This window comes from Sinohyriopsis cumingii, chromosome 15, assembly GCF_028554795.1.
Source record: "Sinohyriopsis cumingii isolate HCF-2022 chromosome 15, ASM2855479v2, whole genome shotgun sequence".
Lineage (NCBI taxonomy): Eukaryota > Metazoa > Mollusca > Bivalvia > Unionida > Unionidae > Sinohyriopsis > Sinohyriopsis cumingii.
In genome coordinates this window covers 139,661,307-139,684,214 of record NC_142975.1, presented here as the reverse complement: position 1 = coordinate 139,684,214, position 22,908 = coordinate 139,661,307, and the positions used below count along the sequence as shown (strand labels likewise).

Genomic DNA, 22,908 nt, shown 5'->3' with positions numbered 1-22,908 from the left:
CATAACATAAATTATTCTTTGAAAACTTTTGGAAGTCTGTGAAAAAAACTCCTTAAATATTCCTTGGAAAGAACTCTCCAGATCTTTAAAAACCATTTAGGAAAGTAGTTGAAAATAGAAGTTCATTTGTAATGTTTACAGAACATTTGTGACAAGAGACATCCACAGTTGGAGAGGGTGACCAAAAAATCTAATGCATTGAAATAGAGGGATCACTTTATATATGTTATGTGCTAGTGCACTGCTGAATGCTATTTTTAAAATGCATTTTATTCATTTTTTTCGTCATTCAGCAACTGAGCAATATATTCATTCATACAATCATTCATTTTTCCATTTATTTCAGAGATTGGGTGTCCTGGAAGGGAATGAGAAGCTGTTTGACTTCAAACAATTCAATGATATATTTAATAACTGTAAGTATATCACAATAAAAGATCCAACTGTTAGTCATTATCAGCAACAAAAATGTTTGAATTTAAGGTTAAGTCTCCAATTGAAGAAAACAAATTGTAATTTATTCATGTAAATTACATATAAACAGTTTCAAAATCAAGACATAATTGGCTGCAAAACTGTGTAAACCTTTGCAGGTACATTCTTTTTACAGCTTTCAGTTAAGTTAGGTCAGTGTGCGTTTGTCAAGTTGGCTTCCATTTTGGTTTCTGCACCATAATTTAAGTTTTATTGAATATATTTTAATGAAATTATGTGGTGTGTGTGTGTGTTCTCAGTTTTATTAAGAAGCCTGTTGATTTGGGGATCAGAATGATTGAAGAACTAGAGCATTATTTCCACTGCTTTCATCCCCAGCCCCCAATGCAGTAAAAGTAACTAATTTGATAAATTTCAGAACATTCTTATAAACTAATTTTTGTTGTTCGCAAATGAAAAATCATTTGTTTGGGGTGCTTTTCTCATTCTGTTTTGCCTTTCTTTTCAGTGTGGGCAGACAATGCAGATGTGATCTCGATACAGTATGCAGGAACTGGAGCCCTTAAAACAGATTTCACAAGGTGTCAATAAGCAAGAAATTATTACCAGATAAAATTGTACCCTGGGTGACTTTTAGCTCACCTGTGATCTGCACAAGGCTTATGTACAGTCTGGCTGCGTCTCAACTGTTCTTTCTTTTTAATTCCTAGGCAACAGTTTTGAGCGGGTTTCATTGGCCCTATGTTGTACAACAGTTTTTAGTGGGTTTCACTGGCCCTATGTTGTACAACAGTTTAAAGTGGGTTTCATTGGCCCTATGTTGTACAAAAGTTTGGAGTGGGTTTCATTGGCCCTATGTTGTACAACAGTTTTGAGTGGGTTTCATTGGCCCTATGTTGTACAACAGTTTTGAGTGGGTTTCATTGGCCCTATGTGGTACAACAGTTTGGAGTGGGTTTCATTGGCCCTATGTTGTAGAACAGTTTGGAGTGGGTTTCATTGGCCCTGTGTTGTACAACAGTTTTGAGTGGGTTTCATTGGCCCTATGTTGTACAACAGTTTGGAGTGGATTTCATTGGTCCTATGTGGTACAACAGTTTGGAGTGGTTTTCATTGGCCCTATCTGGTACAGCAGTTTGGAGTGGGTTTCATTGGCCCTATGTGGTACAACAGTTTGGAGTGGATTTCATTGGTCCTATGTGGTACAACAGTTTGGAGTGGATTTCATTGGCCCTATGTGGTACAACAGTTTGGAGTGGGTTTCATTGGCCCTATATAAGTACAACGGTTTGGAGTGGCTTTCATTGGCCCTGTTTTGTACAAAAGCATCATCAGTGCCAAGCACTTGCTTGAAAAATTGCACTTCCTGGAAAAGATGTGGCATGTCTCTCTGAATCTTTCAATTTTTGTTACGTCTATATAGATATTAGCTGTAAATGTCACTCCACTTTTTAAAAAAATATATAGGTATGTCATAAATTGGTTTAATAAATTTATGTATGTAGGTGTATGTGTATTCATATGCTTTGCAAATCGGTCATGCAAGCATGATAAGCTTTGAACCTTGATCAGGATTGGCATTTGCATCCATGTTGATTTCTTGCTTGATTTTTTTCTTGTCATTTTAGTAACATTTGAAACAATAAACAATAGTTGATTCCATGGTTGCACCTTTTTTGTACCAAACTGTTGAGACATAGCAACCCATTTATTTTTCAAAAGATACATAATTCAATACAAATTTCTTTACATGCATCAATAATGTTGAGGCCTGCAATGAAGAACAATGAAAGTTAGTATCTAGTGTTAAACTTTTCATAAAATTGTTCGAATGTTTATAATGTGAATAAGCTATTTGAACCTTTCAATTTTACTAATGTTATGTTGAATTGAAATTTTGAAACAGGATTGGGAAGAGGACAAAGTGGGGGCTGTTGATGGATGGCTGGAACTCCATAGTACGATACTTTAAGAATAACTTCAGTGATGGCTTCAGGCAGGTCAGTTAAAGTAGAATTTAAATTTGAATGTCCACAAAATATTAATAAAATGAGATTTGTGAGCAGACAAAACTAATCAGTGCACAGACAAATAAAATGTGCTTGTATTTGAATATTTTGACTTATATTTGAAAACTCTAACAAGGTTGTGAAAAGTATGGCTGCCGATATTTTTTTAGAAACAAAAAAAGTTAATTTCCTTTCACATTCAAAGGATCTTCTTAAAGAATTGATATTATAACTTGCCATTCAGTGTGTTCATTAATTTTTCAAGGACAAGTGTTTCTACTTCAAATACATTCACCAGTCACATTATGTTAGGGATATTAGCCTGCTACCTTGTGAATCCAGCCCTACTAAAAGACAAAAATCGTCTTATTATTTTTAGATAGACACAGGGCAGTAACTCTTGCCCTTTACCTTCCCTTGATACCATCAGGTGTTGCAAGTTTTTAGTTTCACTGTGTCCTGAGACACATGCAGTGCAATAGCCTCTGACAATCGAGCCCACTTTTGTGTTCCTATGGACCCATCCAATGTTCATTTTGTATTTATCTTCCAATATTTTGAGATTTGTCACTTGACAGGACTTCGTCTTGTAGGACCACTGTCTCACCACGTTATCATTGACCTTACACAAGGTCATTATGGGTTTGCGTATATTTGACTTTATCTGCTTACTCCACCTGCTACAGAGCTCTTAATAGCGAATTTTGAAGTGCTGCTTGATAATTATGCTTAATTTATTTGTATTTCATGCTATTTTGTTAGATTTATTATTAACCAAAGCATGCAGCATAAGTTTTAAAGATGGCCATAGGTTTCTGATATGTCATTTCACCGATCTGTTTGTTACGACAGTATTTTTAGCAACCTAGTAATTTCACACATTACTAGTTTTTGCTTTAGTTGATGTGTCTTGTGTCATTTTAGCATATATCAATTAAACATTCTGTTGGCCACTTCAGAGCATGGAAGTTTACCGTGACTCTTGTTTTGTTTATGTTATGTATGCATGGCTTCTGTCACGCAGCATCTATAACATGTGGTTATGAAAGTTTTTTGCTTCAGCGACATAGTAATTTTGACATATTACTAGTTTCTACTTAGGTGTGTTTCTTGTATCAGAGCATGGTAGTCTACCATGACTCAGGTTCAGTTTATCGTATGTACACATTGCCCCTTCTCTATTAACTATGCATTGTGCTTAAACTTAATCTAGGACATACGTTCATAATACGATATGTTTACGGGTCTGTTTGTAATGGCAGTGTTTTAACAACCTAGTAATTTCAGCCCTTTACTAGATTCTACTTTAGTTTGTGTCTTTTGTGTTCTTTCCACAGAATATTTATTAATCGATCTATATGCAGTTTCAAAGCATGTAAGTCTGTTTATGACTCCTGCTTTGTTATGTATACAGTGTTTCTGATTTACAGCATCTATAATATGTAGTATGGGCTACCAAGTTAGATGATTTATACTATTAGCTATTTAGTCACATACTGATTTGCTGATCTATGCTTTGTTTTCTCTCATCGTTTGTAGTTTCAGGAGGAATGTTTACTACACGCATGACATGCACATGCACAAAAATCAGCCTGTTTGGCATTGAAGGGAAGATGCTAAATATGCAGTGTTTGGTCAGAAAACACATGTTCTGCTGTACTTCAGAAAGCGGCAGAGGGGAAAGAGAGACAGTTGAGGTCACGACAGGATACCTCTGACATCCTTAGTCTCCACCCCAAGTCAGCCTCAGTGGCAAGCCCCCTCCACCTCCTAGCTAAAGTTTTTCGCACGGAACCAACACATGCCGTTACGTCAGGGGACGGAGAGGATGGACAAGATGCGTCAGTCAGTACAGCTGTTGAAGCCGCACTCTCATCAATCTGAGCAAAACATTAGAGAAATATTCCCCATTTGTAGGCAACCCAGATGGGATATGCCTTCACATACATTAGCATGGCCTTCAGGCTGGTAAGTTGGGGTGCATGGGATTTACGATTGATCAGCTGGGCCCAAATAATAATAATAGGAAGAAGAAGAAAAATGCTGCCGCACTGACACCATCAGTCAGCCAATACTGGCAGTCACTGTGACATTACTAACAGTCCAGCCGTCCCAGCATCGGAGCCTCTTGGCGGGAATGGGCCAACTACACAATGTTTGTGGTGATCGATCCATCCATCTAGATGGGCAGTTGGGAACATATTATTTCACCAGCGATTTTGATGAGAAATCTGCCTGTTCAGCTACGGCTTTGGAGCGACCAGCACAGGTGCGTGTTGGACCAACATAATGCAGCGATGGTGCTGGAAAGGCTGGTAGTGCGGCGATGCCAACAGTACGGGAAAGGTCAGAGATACTGGCAGTGATGGAAATGCTGGCAGTGAGGCAATGCCGACAGTGCGGGAAAGGATGATGATGCTGGAAGGGCCAGTAATGCGGATGATGCCGGCTGTGCTGTCTTTACTGGCGATGCTGGATATTAGAGTACTCATGGCTTATTCTCATGGAAGAGATCATGTCTTTTACAGATATGAGTGAGCGGAGTCATCAAGGCCACCTGCGTGATTTATGCTGAGCTTGAAGCCAAGTCAGATAATAACCTGGTGCACAGTAAGGGTGATGAGTCATCGATAGTCGCATGTGCACCCACATTGACCCCTATCATGCAATAGTACAGTGGCTGTATGAAACCAATTTGAGCTCACTGGACCTCCCTGTTTCCTCAGAGGGGGGAGGTGGCCGATCCAGGTCAGTCAGAGGGGCTTCAGGTTTTGTTCATCAACAATCCACACAATACACCATCAGATCAGGAGATGGATGCCTTTCGATAACAGAAGATATGGTCGCTCATAAAAGGCACGGGAGCTTGTGCTAAGGACACATTCAGCAAATGGAGGCCCATCATCGACTGGAGTCTCTTCACCATATTCAAGACGGGGAAGACGATGTTATTCCGCCTCCCCATCAGATCAGATGAGTACAGTGCACATGGTGGGAGTACCAACCAGTTTCTGACCTTGGCTACCATTAGCAACACCTGGGGAATGGCCTTAACATATCAATATCCCAGAAAGGAAGGTTGTCATCAGTACCTTTCATTTATGTAAGGATTGATCATGGGAATGAAACAGTCCTCTTTTGATCCAACAATACTGTGGTGGTGACCTATATCCTCAAACAGGGAGGTACCAGACCACTTTTCCATTGTTCTGATTTGACCTTTTTCTACATGGGCACATCAATCTCCATATCAACATACAATTCAGATACCTTCTGGCTGCATCAGTGGCTTCAACGAGAATCAATCCAGAAGTGGCCATGTCCTTCACACAGAATGTCCCCTCCATCAGTTGGTCATCACTCAGATTCACACACTTCAAGGGCATCCGATGATCGATCACTTGGCGACGATGTGGAATCAACAACTATCCACTTTTTTCCCTCCAGTTTAAGACACAGCAGCTTGGGCCGTGAGATGCACTGTCAGCCTTCTGGGAGGGGTTGTGGACCTGTGCCACCCCTCTTACAGTGCTACAATTACAAGGTCAAAATGGCAAGGTGACTCCAATAGCCCCTCTTTGAGAGCATAAGCTCTGTATCACTGGTTTAATTTTCCCAATGACAATACACCCAGGAAGATTCCAACCAACCTGACCCCACTGTCCTCCTCTTCTACATGCTCAGCTTTTACCAGTACAGTCTTGCGAGTCAGACAATTCAAACCTTATTTGTGGAGAGAATCTTGAGAGTCACCTATATTGCCCAACTGTGTGCCTCTATCCCTCAACTGGCTGACTTTCTTTGGCTCTGTTCTTGGAGGAGAAACAGTTGGACCCCAGTTGTTACCAAAGGCTACCACCCTATAATATTGGACAAAAATTCCGGCATTATGGCAAAATGTTTGTGTGGGATAGAGACCTGTCAGGTCTTTTAGACAATATTGGTCTCCTTGACAAATGTCCTTTGTCTCCAAAGGGATCCAGTCAGTTTTTTTATAACATGGCTAGATTTGAATTCTTTTGAACTTCTAGCCTACACATTATTAAAGTCACTATCGTACAAACCATGTTTACTGATAGCTTGAGCTTCAGCAAGCAGGGTAAGAGGGCTGCATCCCCCTTTATGTTCAACGGAATTCTCTTGAGTTCAGATAAGAGTGTTTGGTGGTGCTCAAGATACCATCAGGATTCATAGCCTAGAACAGAATACTGTCTGTTGGTAGACAACCAGTGTCCATGCTCACTTTCTTCCATAGCCAGGTCAAGAACATCAGCCTTGCAAAATTTTGTTTGTGCCCTCAGGGATCAATGATCTCAGACACATTCCGACATCATGGCAGATATGACATTGGGCATGATAAAGATCTCTCAGATCTGTTAGACAATTTGATTTCCAGCAAACAAAATCCATAACATTATTCAAAAATGGAATTTGTCTTGGGTTCTAATTTGGTTCCACCCGAGCAAGTTTGAACCTCTTGCCTATGCTTCGCTAAAGTTCCTATCATACAAGATATGCTTCCTGATAGCTTTAGCTGTCACATGCAGGATCAATGGGCTACATGCCCTTTCAGTCGACCCAAACTATCTTTTGTCAAGAATCAGCTGCATCTGCAGGTAACCAGTGAGTTGTCATTCATCCTCTCTTTCCCATAGAATAGAGAGGCAGCCATGCAAGATCCTGTCTGCACCCTCAAGCACTACTTGAGATACACAGAGACAAGTCATGGCACAAGCCTGAATTAGTCTAAAGTACACTATCTTTTGCAGTTTTTAAAATAGAGAAAATTAATTTGCCAGACTGGATAATACCAGCTTCTCAAAGTGCAATGAATGATTTAGAAAATATATAAAATGTAAAAAAAAAAGTTATTACCTCTTCTTTTTTGGGACAGTTTTCCTCAGAAATCCAGGAATTGAAAATGACCAAGCAGAACTAGCCCTTTTTTATATAGATGAACATTGGAAGTAAGGCCAAGCTGTATACTCTATAGTCCAAATTACACCCATCAGCCATAACCAAAATAAAGGGAATACCTAAGTCATACAAGGTCTTTTTTTAAAATAGCCTATATAACCAGTGAGGAAAACCAAGGAAGTTCTTTATCTTTACCCTATGCAAAATGCAAAACTTTAGAGCACCACCTTATTATGTTGAGCTTCAACCAAAATAAATGTATCCAAGTAATGATTTTTTAAATGCAGTGTTTGTATTACACTGAATATGGTACATATATTTCTGGCATCAATCAATAATTTGCTTTTTTTAAAATTCATTTTGTAGATTGTGTTATGGTATTGGCATTGCTGTAACTTTAAATTTATTTGTTATATTATGCTTACATGTACATAATTGAATAAAACATTACAAAATAGCATTTTTCTTGGAATTAAAAGTACCAGTTTTGTATAAATTACAGTATACATGTGCTTTCATTTTTTTGGCTCTCAATATATTTTAAAGGAATGGTGATTAGAATAAGGATTTAGCATTGAGAGATTTCAGTCTCTCTATGCTTAAGAAATAGTGTCCATTCTCATTTACCAAATATAGTTTTTGTTACTAGTAATGGTAACATTAGTAAGAGGTTATAGATCTATTGGCTTTTAATATTAATTTTATATATCACATGAGACAACTAAACTAGTTATCTCATTGGGATACTTTTTGATTGATGGCAATATTTGAAACAATAGAAGAAAATGCTTTTAAAATGAAATCACAGTATCTTCTAAAATAGTATTTCAGGTGTTACATAAATTCTCTTGTTACATTAAAACCAAAAAAATGTTTGGAAAAATAATATAAGGATTATTTAGACCAGATTGTTAATAATAGTAATCAAGAATAAGATATCACTGGAGTCTTCCAAAATGATCTTATTTAAATTAGGATTACTTCGCCCCCTCCAAGCCATCAGTAATCATCACACTTGAATTCTTTGGTTTCAGGATGCGATAGACCTGTTTCTAGGTAACCATGTTGTAGAAGAGACTGAGGGAGCCATCAAACCTTCCCCACTACAAGGAGACAGAGATTGGAAATTCTATGCAGTAAGAATCACTTAGATACATTCCCCTTCCCTGCTGATAATATGATGTGCATTTAGAATGCTCTAAAATTTCATCTCATCTTGGAAATGTATTTAAATGACTAATAATGTATTCCTAAATGATGAATGATAAAGTTGCCATTGTTAAAAAAGGATTAAATGATGGATGTACTTATTGCTGATAATCACGTGACAAACATTTTTAGGCCTTACTATTCTACATGTTAATGCAGATATATTTATTTTAATTTCAACTTGGTAACATGGAGCCCTACAGTTGCAAACTGTAGGAACTAAAAAATTAAACTAATTTTAAAAATTCTTCTCCTCTAAAATTATGTTCAGAGTGATGTTAACATTATGAAAATTTCAGTATTCGCCTTTGGATTTTCACTTAATAAACTTGACAGAGTTCATTGCTGATTTTTACTGAATTCACTTGACAAAATTCATTGCTGTCTTTCACTGAATTCACTAGACAAGTTCAATGCTAATTTTCACTGAATTCATTAGACAAGTCTTATGTCACGTTTTTAGGTTTGAATAAACAGTAACACAAGAAAGACAAAACAACAAGCTTTGAAGAAAAAAACATTAATTTATTTCCCTGGAAAAATTCTGTAAAAATGAAAAAATATGAAGTTAAGGTTTTATAGAATCAAATCCAAAATAATCCAAGAATAATTCAAGAATAAAATATTTGAAGTCCTAATAACAAAATGTTCTACTGATTTCAAGTTCAAATCCTGACAAAGAATCCAAGATGGAAGATGATGACATATGCTGCAATCTGTAGTGTTGAAGTCTATAGTTTCTTGTAGAAACAAGATTTATCACTGTGGTTTTGGAAATCAAAATAAATTTCATGTAAGAACTGTCTTTGATTAAGAATCTCACATGAGCACATGTATTTTTCAGAAAAATAACAGAATTAATCCTTTTGAATCCAAGTAATTTGAAATAACTCCAAACAGTACAACATACAACTTCCAGTTTAACAGCCCAGCTTCTACTGAGAATAATATTCCAAAATAGATGTTATATGGTCAAAAGTGTAAACAAGGGGACATGTGATCATCTTCTCGAAGCTTATAGCAACAAAGTTCTTGTTAAAGATATGTCTGCCCAGTGTGGCGCTGATGAAAACCAATCATTTTACTCTAAGAAATAAAAAATATAAAACAGATTATTTACATCTTAAACCCGAAATCCCATCATGACCTCGACAACAACCAGTCATTTTAAAATAAAATAGAACTTGTTTATGTGGATGCCACAGATTTTGAAACAAAGTCAGGATTTAGATCAACACCTGGTGTTTATAAAACGAACAGTCAAGGTCAAGTTATTTTCTGAAAAAGTATCATCTCTAGTGAATAAATTTACATCACAATATCATGTAATAGTTGTTTTTTTTAAACTGACAAACAATTAATTGAAATAAATATATATTAAATCAGATATAATTAAATCAAATATACATAACACAAGTTCAATACTGATTTTCATTGAATTCACTTGACAAAGTTAAGTGCTGTTTTTCACTGAATTCACCAGACAAGTTCAATACTGATTTTCACTGAATACACTTGACAAAGTTCAGTGCTGTTTTTAACTGGATAAACATAACAAGTTCAATGCTGTTCTTCACTCAGTACACTTGATACACTTGAAAAAGTTCAATGCATGTTTTTCACTGGATATACTTGACAAAGTTCAATACTGTTTAAAGACTTAAAGTTTGATATTTTAATATATTAAGACACTTTTAGAACGAGTTTAGATTTCAGAGTTTTTGATTCAGTTTTTGTGATGAGACCATTTTTGGACTTTGGAATCTGGCCCCATATTCACGAAACTCCACAACTTGACTGCACACCCAGGGGCCAAGCATCATGTTCTCAAAACTTACAAACATGTGGTGCACACTTCTGGGTCAGGTCCTGTGTACATGGAAAGTCTAAACTTGTGGTGCACACTCCTGGGTCAGGTCCTGTGTACATGGAAAGTCCAAACTTGTGGTGCACACTCCTGGGTCAGGTCCTGTGTACATGGAAAGTCCAAACTTGTGGTGCACACTCCTGGGTCAGGTCCTGTGTACATGGAAAGTCCAAACTTGTGTGCTCATTCTGAGGTCAGGCCCTGTATTCATGAAAAGTCACAACTTGAGCACATACTCTGGGGTCAGGCCTTCTATTCATGAAATGTCCCAACTAGAGTGTACATTCTGGGGCCAGACCACGTATTCACGAAACTCTACACTTTGAGTGCACTTTCAGTCTGAAGTATTGATTGATTACAATAAATAAAACTAATTTAAATACAAGACTTTAAAGTAGCAATACATATATTATTGTATTTTGTAACAACTGAACAAATGAAAGAACTAGGACAAAATAAATTTTTGAGTTTGAGTGAGCACTGAAGTTTAGCAGTGTCTTGAACATGGAACATGAACACTATGCACATTTTCATTTATAATCTATTGATTTTTTTAAATGTTTATGTCTGTTATCAGAATTCAAAGTGTCTGGCATCATGAGAACATGAAATTTGCACAGTTTTATTACTATTTCAGATACCTGTGATATTTATCATCGCTTTGGCAATGTTTCTGATCAGTATCCTGTTACCTGATGGTAAGTCTTTATCCATCTGTAAATATGCTGCCAAGAGGAAAATTCATGACATGTCTACCAAAATGTTTGTTTCCAGCTGATATTGGAAAATGTCTGCCCATCAGTGTACTAAACAAGATGGTACATTTCATGTCTTTAAATGAGTTGTAATCATTGCTATGCAAGTGTGATTTCTACTCGATTTCATATTGGGGATGGGAGGTCTTTTGTAACCATATTAGAAGTGTACTCTTTTTGTCAAGCCTTAGTTGTCTAATGAGTTGATCTTCTTTTGAGATACTTTAAGTCTGAAAGTATTATATGGAAGATGTTTCATTCCTTTCAACGTTTCTTCTACAATCATACAAAATCTATCTTATCTTTTAACAACATTGTTGCTCCCTTTTTGCAATGAACCATGCTGTTTAAATTTTTTTTGTTCTTGCAAATGTCTTTTGATTCCAAGATAAGTGCTAGAAGAAAGTTAATATCTCATTTAAAATAACAATTTACAAAAGCTCTGATTTTAGCAAAACTTTATTTGTATTTTTATCTCCATGCTTTAGTTCGATTTTTATTCTCCATCAACTACATTTCCTGATTATGTTCATGTTAAGAAAGAAACTCCACTTCCTCTCAAATCTAGCAATCCCAGACAGAAGAAATCTTTGTCCTTTGTCTGTGTTTATATTTTATGTAGATAAAGAGAAGAAACTCCTACAAATTACCCTTCTTACCAATAATAGGTGGCTGCCCAATATACCATGTATTTTTATCCCATTTCTTTTGTGTTTAAAATATAGTAATACCCCTGTATGCAATTCAGTCCATAACTATTTTTCTTAATCTTTTAATGGAGATTCAGCAGACTTGTATGTAAATTTGTCAATATAAAAAATGTATTGGCTTACTCCTTTCTGGATCCTCTAAGGGGGCCAAAGGCCAGATGCACAAAAATTGCCATCCAGTTACAATGTTGATTTTTTTCTTGTTACGTTTATCATAAACATTAATAAATATAGATGGACTCCTAATAAGTATAATGGATTTGGGGTTATAACGCCAGGATTATGGTTTGAAGGGAGTGAGGTGAATGGAGCAGGGTTTGTAATAATTATCAGAATTTGCCATAGTAAGCCACAACGTTTAAGTTTGTTTTGTTATTGAAGCCAAAATGAGTATGGTTATAGTGAATATGACATAATCAAATGATTGATTGATTGATTGTTCAGCTAAGTAATTAATCAGTTTATGATAAATAAGAAACGTTTATTTTAGATTTAATTTATTATTCATTTTACGATCAGCAAAGAGCATGGACATTTTAAACCAAATTTAGAGTGATTGAATGAATAAACATTTGAATAACTGACTCAACCAATTTAATTTCTTGTTTCAGAGCATTTTAGTGAACAGGTGATGTATGTATTGTTTTGGGGTATGGCCAGTTTAGCTACTCTAGGCTTTATCTACCTGTATGGAACAGAGTTTGTTGACAACCCCAAGCTGGTGCACACCAAAGTCAAGGCAGATTAACTATATGGACAGCAAAGAATGTTTATTGTCTAAAGACAGTTTAATGTGATACACAATAACTGTATCAAATTAGAATTTATTTCAGAATTTGTAAAGAAATATTTTAAATATTAAAGTGAATATATGTGTAAATTATTTAAGGATAAGGTTGCCTTTGAAATATATACTCAACTCAGGAAATGTCCAGATTTTATTAGAACATTGTTTTATTTCCATTTCTCCTGCGATGTTATCTGCCTTGTTAATTGTCCCACTTTCTTTTTCTTTTTTTTAAAGAAGGTTAGCTCATTCAGATGGTGAAAGACTGTTTTTTTTTTGTACTTTCCCTTGAAATACAAACCAACAAAGATAAATGTTTTGGTTAAAAATCATTTGTAAGTACAGTAAAATGCCAGTTTTTGTGACCATCCAGGGACATTAGTTTCTTCGGGATAATCATTTGTATGGATGATCAGATTTGAATAAAAAGAAACTGTGAATGGAATAATCTGGATTACATGGGTCCAGTAATCATATGGTTGATTATATTAATATCAGTGACTAAGTTAACATTAACATTTTGTGGACATTTGACATGTTTAAGATATAAATAGCATTAAAACTCTTGTTTAGCTTGCGATTTCTATATAATAGATTAGATATTGCCCTAACTTCATCCACTTAGCAACATTTGGGTGTAAGAAGAACTTCTCTATGTCTCCCTCCCCTGTCCCCTCTATCCTAATGGTATTCAAGTTTACCAGGACGAAGTAATTTAGTTATTCCTTACATCATTTTAATTATGATTGCATGAGATGGTTTCAGTAGTGTTTGTTTCTGATTTACTGTGCTTGGGATTGTAATCAGCAAAGTAGTTTCACTGTAATCATTCAGAATTTCAGGTGACATGGTAATAGTCCATATGAGTGACTAATCTAGAAAATTGACATGTGGATAATCAGCATTTTACTGTATACAAGAAACACTAATGTATGATGTTTCTGCAACATTTGTCATCCACCTGTTTATGATCCAGTCTGTGAGATGCAGGATTTGAAACTTGGGTGTCTCACATGACCAAGTCTTTCAATTCATTTGTCTTATTCAACCTAATTCTCACTTTGCCCTGTGGGATGTTCACCTATATGAGGGTCTGGGGAAAAATGGGGTTAATCTCATAATGCCAGAACAGGCATTCACAAAAATTGTAAAAGCAGTTTCGTTAACTGATGAGATGAGATCATGTCATTCACATGGAGATTTTCATTGGGCAATTGAATTACACCTCCTGAGTCAGTAGTGGTGTTAAATTATAGCCTATTACGTTTTCAGTATATTTTGGATTAAAATAAGATAGAAAATATGTATAGAAATATTTTTTATTTATGGAGAGACGTTTTTATAGTTCCATTTACACTGAAACATCTTTGTTGCAGACTTCAGTATTTCCATGCTTTAGTAAGCACCATCATTTCTCTAGTATCATGTACACCCCTAGTCTACCGTGTATACTCATTCATACATTGAGTCCATCTTCAGACTGCAGACACAGCTCTGCCATTACATTATGATCTTACAAAACAGTCTGTGAAATTTGTTGGGAGTAATCAGCAGAATAAAGAACAAAAAACTCATTTGCTGGCACATTATGCAATGGCAGATTAGTGTCTATGTTCCTTGCAGTTGGATTTGACTTAACAAGCAAGTATAAGATCTGCCCTGATTTAATTCTCAGATCAAGTCTACCTATTTTCCTCAATGATTTGAATAGTGCATGCTTTGATGCTCTCTTCCATTATTGAGTAAAAGGATCTGAATCTGTTCACAGTTTAAAACAGAATATATCATGAAGTTTATCTTAATACGGTGAATCATATTATTTTAGCATCATTACATTTTACCAAAATTTTTAATGTTGGCATATTAGTTACATAAAATTTTACAGCAAGAATTTCTTAGAAGTCAATAACACTAGTAATGTTCTCCAGGTTAACAAGTATTGAACAATTTCTGCAGGTTGAAACAGGTGTTCAGCAATTCCACATGTTGAAACAGATGTTCAGCATTTCCACAGGTGGTCTTCAGCATTTCCACAGTTGAAAATTATCACTCGTCATTAGCATTTACTTCATACATTACAAGTATTATATCATCAAAATTATTTAATGTGCAAACACTTTCAGCAGAAATTAGTTTCCTCAGAAAATTTGCTAAAATGTTGTGCTCTCTTGTACCATATGTTGATACTGTAACAATTGGAACAAATATTTGCATACAGAATATTGTCATCAAATAAGGGCATAAGCTAGTTTCAGTCTTAGAGATTTATTTTTAAAATAAAGTCTGATTTGCAAGACAGACTTTGATTACATATTGGTGGAACATGGTACCATATCGGTGCACTGGTTCTTTCCAATGTGCTTGATAATATAGTGTTAATAAGTCTAATTTTTGAAAAGGTAGGCTCCACTTTTCTTTTGTAGGTTATATCAAACTTGCAAAATGTTGGCAGGTTTAGTAAATAATTCACATCTTGATGTGGTGAATTAGCAGATGGACAGTAAATTTTAATCTGTATCTTTACACGTTGGCTGTCTTAAACTTATTTTTTCTCCCGGAATTCTTGAAAGCCAGCATTTTATAAATCTTCAACATTAGGCTGTACCATTTAAAGATATATTGTACCCTGCAAAAACACTTTTCTAAATCTATAAGCCAGTGTACTTTAGTTACTTAAAGAGTTCACATGAAAAAATACAAAATCCTACATTGCATTTATATCTGTACTACCATACTCCACATTTAACTGTGCCTTCTCAGGATCCAAACAACAGCACTTGTCATCGTTAAGGACAAAGTCATTTTTTTCTAATGTATTGAATTGCAATGGTGCATCAGTAGTATAATGTTAATTCAAGTTCATTAAGCTGTAATTTTAGTATTTACATATTATCCAAACAAATATTTGCTATTGTATCATACTTAAATACAGCATATGCTAGGCGTCCATTTTATTCACTTTACAACTTTATGAAAATATTTGCTTTAAATAATTTCACAATTTTCTTCATAAAATATGGAACTGTATATAATATTAAGGAGCAGTAATAAATGCTAGAATCATTTGTGTTGTAGATTGTATCCATTATAAGCATCTTGTGGATGATCAGACTGAAACACTTCTGTTGTAAGTGAAATATACTTCAAAACTCAAAAGTACTTTGGGCTCAGAGATTACGTGAATTGTCAGTTATTTGAGTTTGTCAAGATTGAAGGGCAAGAGTAAGGTATACACAAGGACTCATCACACCAAGAGATGGGAAGTATTTAAGTGATGTTTGATTGTTGAGTTTCACTGTATGAGAAAATCTTTAGCAAAGTTATTAGAAATTCAGTCTATCAAACCTAACTTACTGTATACAATAATAAGTTGCATCTGACCCCAAGCAACATAGACCCTGACCTGCTGTCATTTAATGTGCTGGCAGTTCATTCTACTGATTTGCCATAACAATCAATGTATACCTAGATCTGGTGGTACATTAAGTAATGGTACATCTTTGTCTATTGTACTAATTTGTCAGAACAATCAGAATAGACCTGCATCAGCGGGTTTATTATATAATGGCAGATCTGAGTTTATTCTACTGTTGTTTTCCTAACAAATAACACAGACCTTAATGTGCTTGCACATTATGTGATAGCAAATCTGGGTGTATATAGTTTGCAGTTGAATCCAATTATGTGCAGGTGTACACAGTACCTTTTCCAAACTTCTTTTTGTTTATTGGTATTCAGTGGAGACCATTTATAACAGAGTCAAAGGGACCAGTAAAGTTTGTTTTAAACGTTAATGTTCAAGAACAAATAAAAGTACATTTGATAATTAGTTATTTTATGAAGGCAGAGCAGATATGAAGAAATAAAGACCAGACTCGTGGCATGCCATTATTTCAAGAAATATTTTACATAAACAAATTTGTTATGGAGTCTGTAATGTTTGAATTTAATCTTTTTACCAGAGGAATCGACATTGCACTATAAGTTACAAAACATGTAATTTATGGAATTTAAAAGGTTACAGGTACTAATTGTAAATTGTAATTAATAGCTATGCACATGCATATTATGTGTACACTTGTAGATCGACAATAAAAGAACTCACACCACAAAATCTTAGTTGTAATTTGATATAAATACCTAATGATAAATTTGGTAAAACGTACCAAATAATATGCTTGTAGAAACGTAGTTCATGATCATAAGTTTGCTAAAACAGTCCCGTTTGTAAACACAGTGCTACTTCCTGCAACACATGTTCATGGGAGCCTAAAATATAGACTGCATCATAAGACAACCTTATATTGAGGTAATTTACAAACAGGTGTGTGTCATAATTGGTTACATTGTACTGAAAGCGATAAAAAGGTCTCTTTTTGATGTGAATCCTTATTATTATACATGTATTGTTATCATCCATGAACCAAATTCAAGTGAAATGAATAAAATTCAATGATTGAACTAAGCCAGTTTAATTGGATCTATACCCTACTCATGTTATATGTTCGGAACTGCATAATACTCAGGGGTTTCATAGTGAGGTAGCACTGTACCAGTATACAGTGGTTTGTATCCACTGTGCATAGCATGCTTAAAACACAAGCTTAATCTGCTATGCAGTTTTTATCAAGAGTTGCACTGTAAAAAACCTTAATATTTTACACTTCCTGTTTGGTCAGAATGTACTGTGAATATGTTTGCTTCCTTTTTGATGATTTTCAAAATTTATATGTGAAGCAATTGCTAGAAGTCCCTGCTCAGGTCATTTGCATACTGTACATGATCAAATTCTATCCTGACTGCTCCGGTGGCCTAGTGGCTACAGCATCCTACCCAGATGCAGGAGGTCATGGGTTTGAACCCCGGCCGAGTCATACCAAAGACTTATAAAAATGGAACTAACAGCTGCCTTGCTAGGTGCTTAGCATTAAGAGGTTAGTGTTATGACTGGTTGGCCTGGTGTCAGGATAATGTGACTGGGTGGGACATCATGCTATATTGTCTGCAGCATGATGCCCCAGTGCTAGACATCACTTTAAACTGCCACACTGCAGACATTGTAGCAATATGACTGTACAATTGTTAAAGCTACATTAAAAATCTAAATCACACACACACACAAATTGTATCCTTACTCGGGTCATTTGCATACCATGATCAGATTGTATCTTAACTCGGGTCATTTGCATACTGTACATCAATTTTTAATAGGCATTTATTTTTGCGAGCATTTTGAGTGAGACTATAATTTATAAGCATTTTATTTATGTTCAGTGGAACATGTACAAAATTCATATTGTCAAAGCCTTTAAGAAACCACTTTAAAAAATGCATACTGGTAGGTGTTACATAGACTATGAACAGAAGGCATGATTATGTTATTGTATCATTTGTTTAGCATTTTCGTGCCAATGGGATCTCAGTAAATCTGTTTTTGGTGCCAGAGAACATGCAATGCACTTAGCATGAAAAGCAGTCCCAGAGAGCATATAATCAGTTATCATACGTAACTTACCTGGATAGCATGCATTCAGCATCTTAGCATGAAAAACAGCCAAAAGGAGCATATAATCTGTTAGTATACAAAGTCTTGAATAACATGCAGTCAGTATATTTTAATACAGTGCAGTCCTCAATAGCAGTCAGCTCCTTAGCATGCAAACTTGTCCAGGATAGTACCATAAACTTCTTGACATGTAAAACTGTCATGGATAGCATTGCTGTCCAGGACAGAATTAAGGCAGCTTCTTCATAAGCACTACAGTCTTTGATAACATACAGACAGCTTTCTAGCAATCAGAATATTTCTGGATAACTTGCTTTCAGGTTTTCAGCAAGCACAACTGCCATAGGTATGATAGATATGATACATTTACATTATGAGAATACACAACCATCCTTGAAATCATGTGGTTAGATTCCTGGCATGCAAACGTGTCCATGATTGCATTCGATCAGATTCCCAACATGCACATGCAAAACAATCATTGATAGCATGACCATAAACTTTTTAGCATGTACAGCAGTCATGTATAACCATGCAGTCAGCTGTTGAGCATGTACATCAGTCATGTATAACCATGCAGTCAGCTGTTGAGCAAGTACAGCAGTCATGTATAACCATGCAGTCAGCTGTTGAGCATGTACAGCAGCCATGTATAACCATGCAGTCAGCTGTTGAACATGTATAGCAGTCATGTATAACCATGCAATCAGCTGTTGAGCATGCAAAAGAGTCCTCTTGTTCTTAGCTTGTATGGAAGCCCTGAATAGACTGCAGCATGCTTCATACCATGCAGAAGTCTTGTGTAGTATGCAGTTACTTTGATATGCAAAACAGTCATGGATGGCATGCAGCTTGTTTCAAAGCATCAGTAAAGTCATGAATGGCATGCAGTTAGTTTTGAAGCATCATTACAGTCATGGATGGCATGCAGTTAGTTTTGAAGCATCAGTACAGTCATGAATGTAATGCAGTTACTGTCAAAGCATCAGTACAGTCTTTGATATCATGCAGTTAGTTTTGAAGCATCAGTACAGTCATGGATGGCATGCAGTTAGTTTTGAAGCATCAGCACAGTCATGGATGGCATACAGTTAGTTTTGAAGCATCAGTACAGTCATGGATGGCATACAGTTAGTTTTGAAGCGTCAGTACAGTCATGGATGGCATACAGTTTTGAAGCATCAGTACAGTCATGGGTGGTATGCAGTTTTGAAGCATAAGTACAGTCATGGATGGCATACAGTTAATTTTGAAGCATCAGTACAGTCATGGATGGCATGCAGTTAGTTTTAAAGCATCAATACAGTAGTGGATATAATCAATTCTGCTTCTTATTATGCAGTCCAGTCCTTGACAGCTTGCAGTCACCCTCTCAGCATTGATCTTTCTAATATTTAAGATTATTAGCTTATTTTGTACGACAGACTAATACAATAATTTGTAAGAAAAACATGTACAATTTATTCTCTTCTACATCTGTTATGATGGGGAGGATTTCAAGAAATGTTATTATGACAAATCTTGGATGTCGCATGAAAGTCTTCCATATTCGTATAAATGCAGCGTGTATAAAATTATTAGTCACATGGTGGAATGGGGCTTTAAAATGAGAAAACGGAGTACATTGCTAAATGGAACTGCATGTCTTGGAAATACATAATTTCAGCATATTGAATGGATAACAGATTTGGAGAAAGCAGCGTCTGATAGGGGTCATTACGTCTTAAAGTAGGCTCCTCTCGGACATTAAGTAGATACATTTAAACAGGATCAGCAAATTGTGTTTTACAAGGAAACGCTTCAATAATATTGTTATACATTTAACAAGACAACATGCTTTGAAGTGTCAGTTATACTTCTGTTTGGAACTAGATCCACCCATTCGTCGATCATTGCACGAGACGGTATTAAATACAAGACACTGTATTCACAGTTTAGGCACAATATCTTAAAACAGGCTACATAATACATTTATAGTATAAGCGAAGAAGTCAAATGATTGCTTGAAACACTGACTAGGCATGTATATGGCAGATGCGTTTCCAGATTACCTCCAGTTGAACTAAACACAAAAATTACATCACATACACACACATACATTATATATATGTGTGTGTGTGTGTGTGTGTGTGTAGAAATTGATCATGTACAGTATTTTAGTTAGTACTGACTCGCCAACAGTTGGTCAGATTATAAGCGTGAGAAACAGATATTGGGTCGAGTATTTTAGTTAGTACTGACTCGCCAACAGTTGGTCAGATTATAAGCGTGAGAAACAGATATTGGGTCGAAGTGTGTATTAGGTCAAGAAAATGTTTGCGATATAATGTTTCACGATCAATGTCTCATCTTTTCGCCTTTTTCTGTCGGAAATATTATGTTTGGAAACTATTCCACTGGCCTGAAATATAACAATAGACTCTATTTTTAATAAGTAAGCCCCCACATTTTCTAAAACGTTGCTTTCAAAGTTGAGGGGATTATATCTGGCTAGCTAAAAAAATGATACGGTATTTTGAAGGCCCGAATTTTGCGTTTCGGTGAAATAGGTTTGTAGCTTTGTCTAATCTTGGTCATGAAGAAAGTCATCGATATTTGTTCTTAAATTAGCGTGTCTTCCGTATAACTGCAGAAACATAAAATATTTTAAGATATACACTTCCCAAGAGTCCAAATAGCATACATACATTTGTTTTATACGCTTGGCATAAATCCGAAAGGAAATTGTAACAAACTAAACACTATAAAGCAGAATTTCACAAGCCAAGTTTATATTCATTCTTATTGAAAAATCTTCCAAACATTCCGTGTGCCTGACTCTCGTTTTGCATTTCGTCGTCCACTGGTTAATAGAGTGAGCATTAAAATAGTGTATTTTATGTTGTTGCTTGGTTTCTTCTTAGTTTTTCCACCATTTATCCTTTCTTAAGCAAATTACTCCGTCCTTTCTTAAGCATCTTTGTCTATACGTCGATTCATGAACAAACCTGAAATTAGAACAGCATCCGAATTTGTTGTTGTTGTTGTATTTATTAAAACTTAGTGCTGCCACAGCCAAATGGAGAAAAAAAAAATCGAGAGCACACTGACATGTCTATTTCATGCAATTATGGCACTTTAGCAGCATCAAATCGACAACCAGATGTCTTCTAAAATACTTGACCATTGGTCTCATTTTTTTGTTTCGTTTTTTAATTGCACCCAATTTGATGTAACGCTTTAGTGAATCATAGATTTAGATGGATTCAGTAATTGATAATTTTGACCACACTTTTCGAGTTAATGGCTACATTGCTCTTAAAATAGGCACCCGATCTATGTGTTAGCAATCAGAGATTCTAATATTGTTTCAATTAAATCGTAGATTCAATAACTGGACTATTTTGATCTTTTTTCAAGAGCTTTGATTTCCGAATTTCTTACAGCCTAACAACTTTGAAATGATGTAGGCTTGGACGTTTTTTGTTTTTATTTTTTCAGGGTGTTTTTTGTCGTTGTTTGTTTTAAATTCAATCAAATTATCTATTGAGCTGTTTCTTAAAACGGTTGAAAAACAATAACTTGGAGATTAGCGTGCTGTTTTAAGTAATGGGTAATGACCGATGTTTAACGGGCTTGCTGATAAAGTACTCAGGGCTGCCTCAGTTTTGAGTATAATAATAAAATACGATGAAGATTCATTTATAGGCTCAGTGCGATTAACCGCAAATTTGTATCATTTTTTAAAAAAATATTGCCATTTATCGACCTAAAATACATGAATGAAATGTGAATAATTAAGCAATTGCAATTTCAGTAAGTCCAACTAAATTCCTAGTGAATTTGCAATTGAACAAAATCTTTGATAAATTGCCAGATCAGGAACGATTTTGACAATTTTCCCAGTTACTTTCCGTAAGTGACTTAGCACATTCAGATAATGAAAGCAGTTAATGCAGTAACCTAGGAAACGAAACTGAAACCCTCCAGATTTAGTTTGATGCGATAAATTGTTGCTCTGTAAGGAAATGTGGTAATAAGAGACAAGTGTCTTCACAGAATGTCTTTCTGAAAGTATAAGGCAAGGACAAAACAAAACCTTATAACTTAAAAATACGTGAACTTGGTTGAATCAGGGTTGAATTATTCAAAAACCGCGAGTTCGATGCGCTCAGATATGTTTAAGAGACAAAACAGTACAGCAAAGTTCGACTACACTAAGATACAATGACACATCCAAATATGATAATAAATACAAAATGAAATAAATCATACATTCAAAGTACAAACTACTAGGATGTATTGATATTTTACATTTTCACCCAGCATTTATGAGACTGCTTGAATTTTTGATACTTTAGTTAGTATGCTATTGTGTGCAGTATGACTAGAAGGTTTCGGTTTCGTTTCCTGTTTGAGTCTGTGTCGTGAATCAAAGTACGGAAGTGTCGTGAATCAAAATACGGAAACTAGAGTGTAGAACGGATGGTGGCTATTGAGATAACATGTGGGGTTGGTTGGTTTTGGGAGTTTTTTTTATATTTTTGTAAATACTATCGTTGATATGAAATTGCTAACAGTTTAACATTAGGGTTTCAGTTTAATTTTCGGTTAAACGGTATCGTGAATCAAAGTAACGAAACTATTTTAGGAAGATATGTGCAACGGATGCTGGCTGTTGAGGTAACACAACAGGGTTCCGCCTGCTGTAGCATGAAACATATACACACATTC

The 22,908-nt window shown here is 35.5% G+C and overlaps 1 protein-coding gene across 1 annotated transcript in view; it reads left to right on the top strand.

Annotated features, from left to right (window-relative positions):
- LOC149782904 (phosphatidylinositol-3-phosphatase SAC1-like) overlaps positions 1-16,803 on the top strand; it is a 62,377-nt gene extending 45,574 nt beyond the window's left edge. The window contains exons 13-18 of the mRNA XM_089934459.1: positions 347-416; positions 944-1,016; positions 2,342-2,435; positions 8,396-8,497; positions 11,075-11,135; positions 12,514-16,803. Of these exons, the coding sequence (XP_089790585.1) occupies positions 347-416; positions 944-1,016; positions 2,342-2,435; positions 8,396-8,497; positions 11,075-11,135; positions 12,514-12,650 (537 nt within the window). The 3' untranslated portion in view covers positions 12,651-16,803. The remainder of the gene's footprint in view (positions 1-346; positions 417-943; positions 1,017-2,341; positions 2,436-8,395; positions 8,498-11,074; positions 11,136-12,513) is intronic.
- Positions 16,804-22,908: the final 6,105 nt, after the last annotated feature.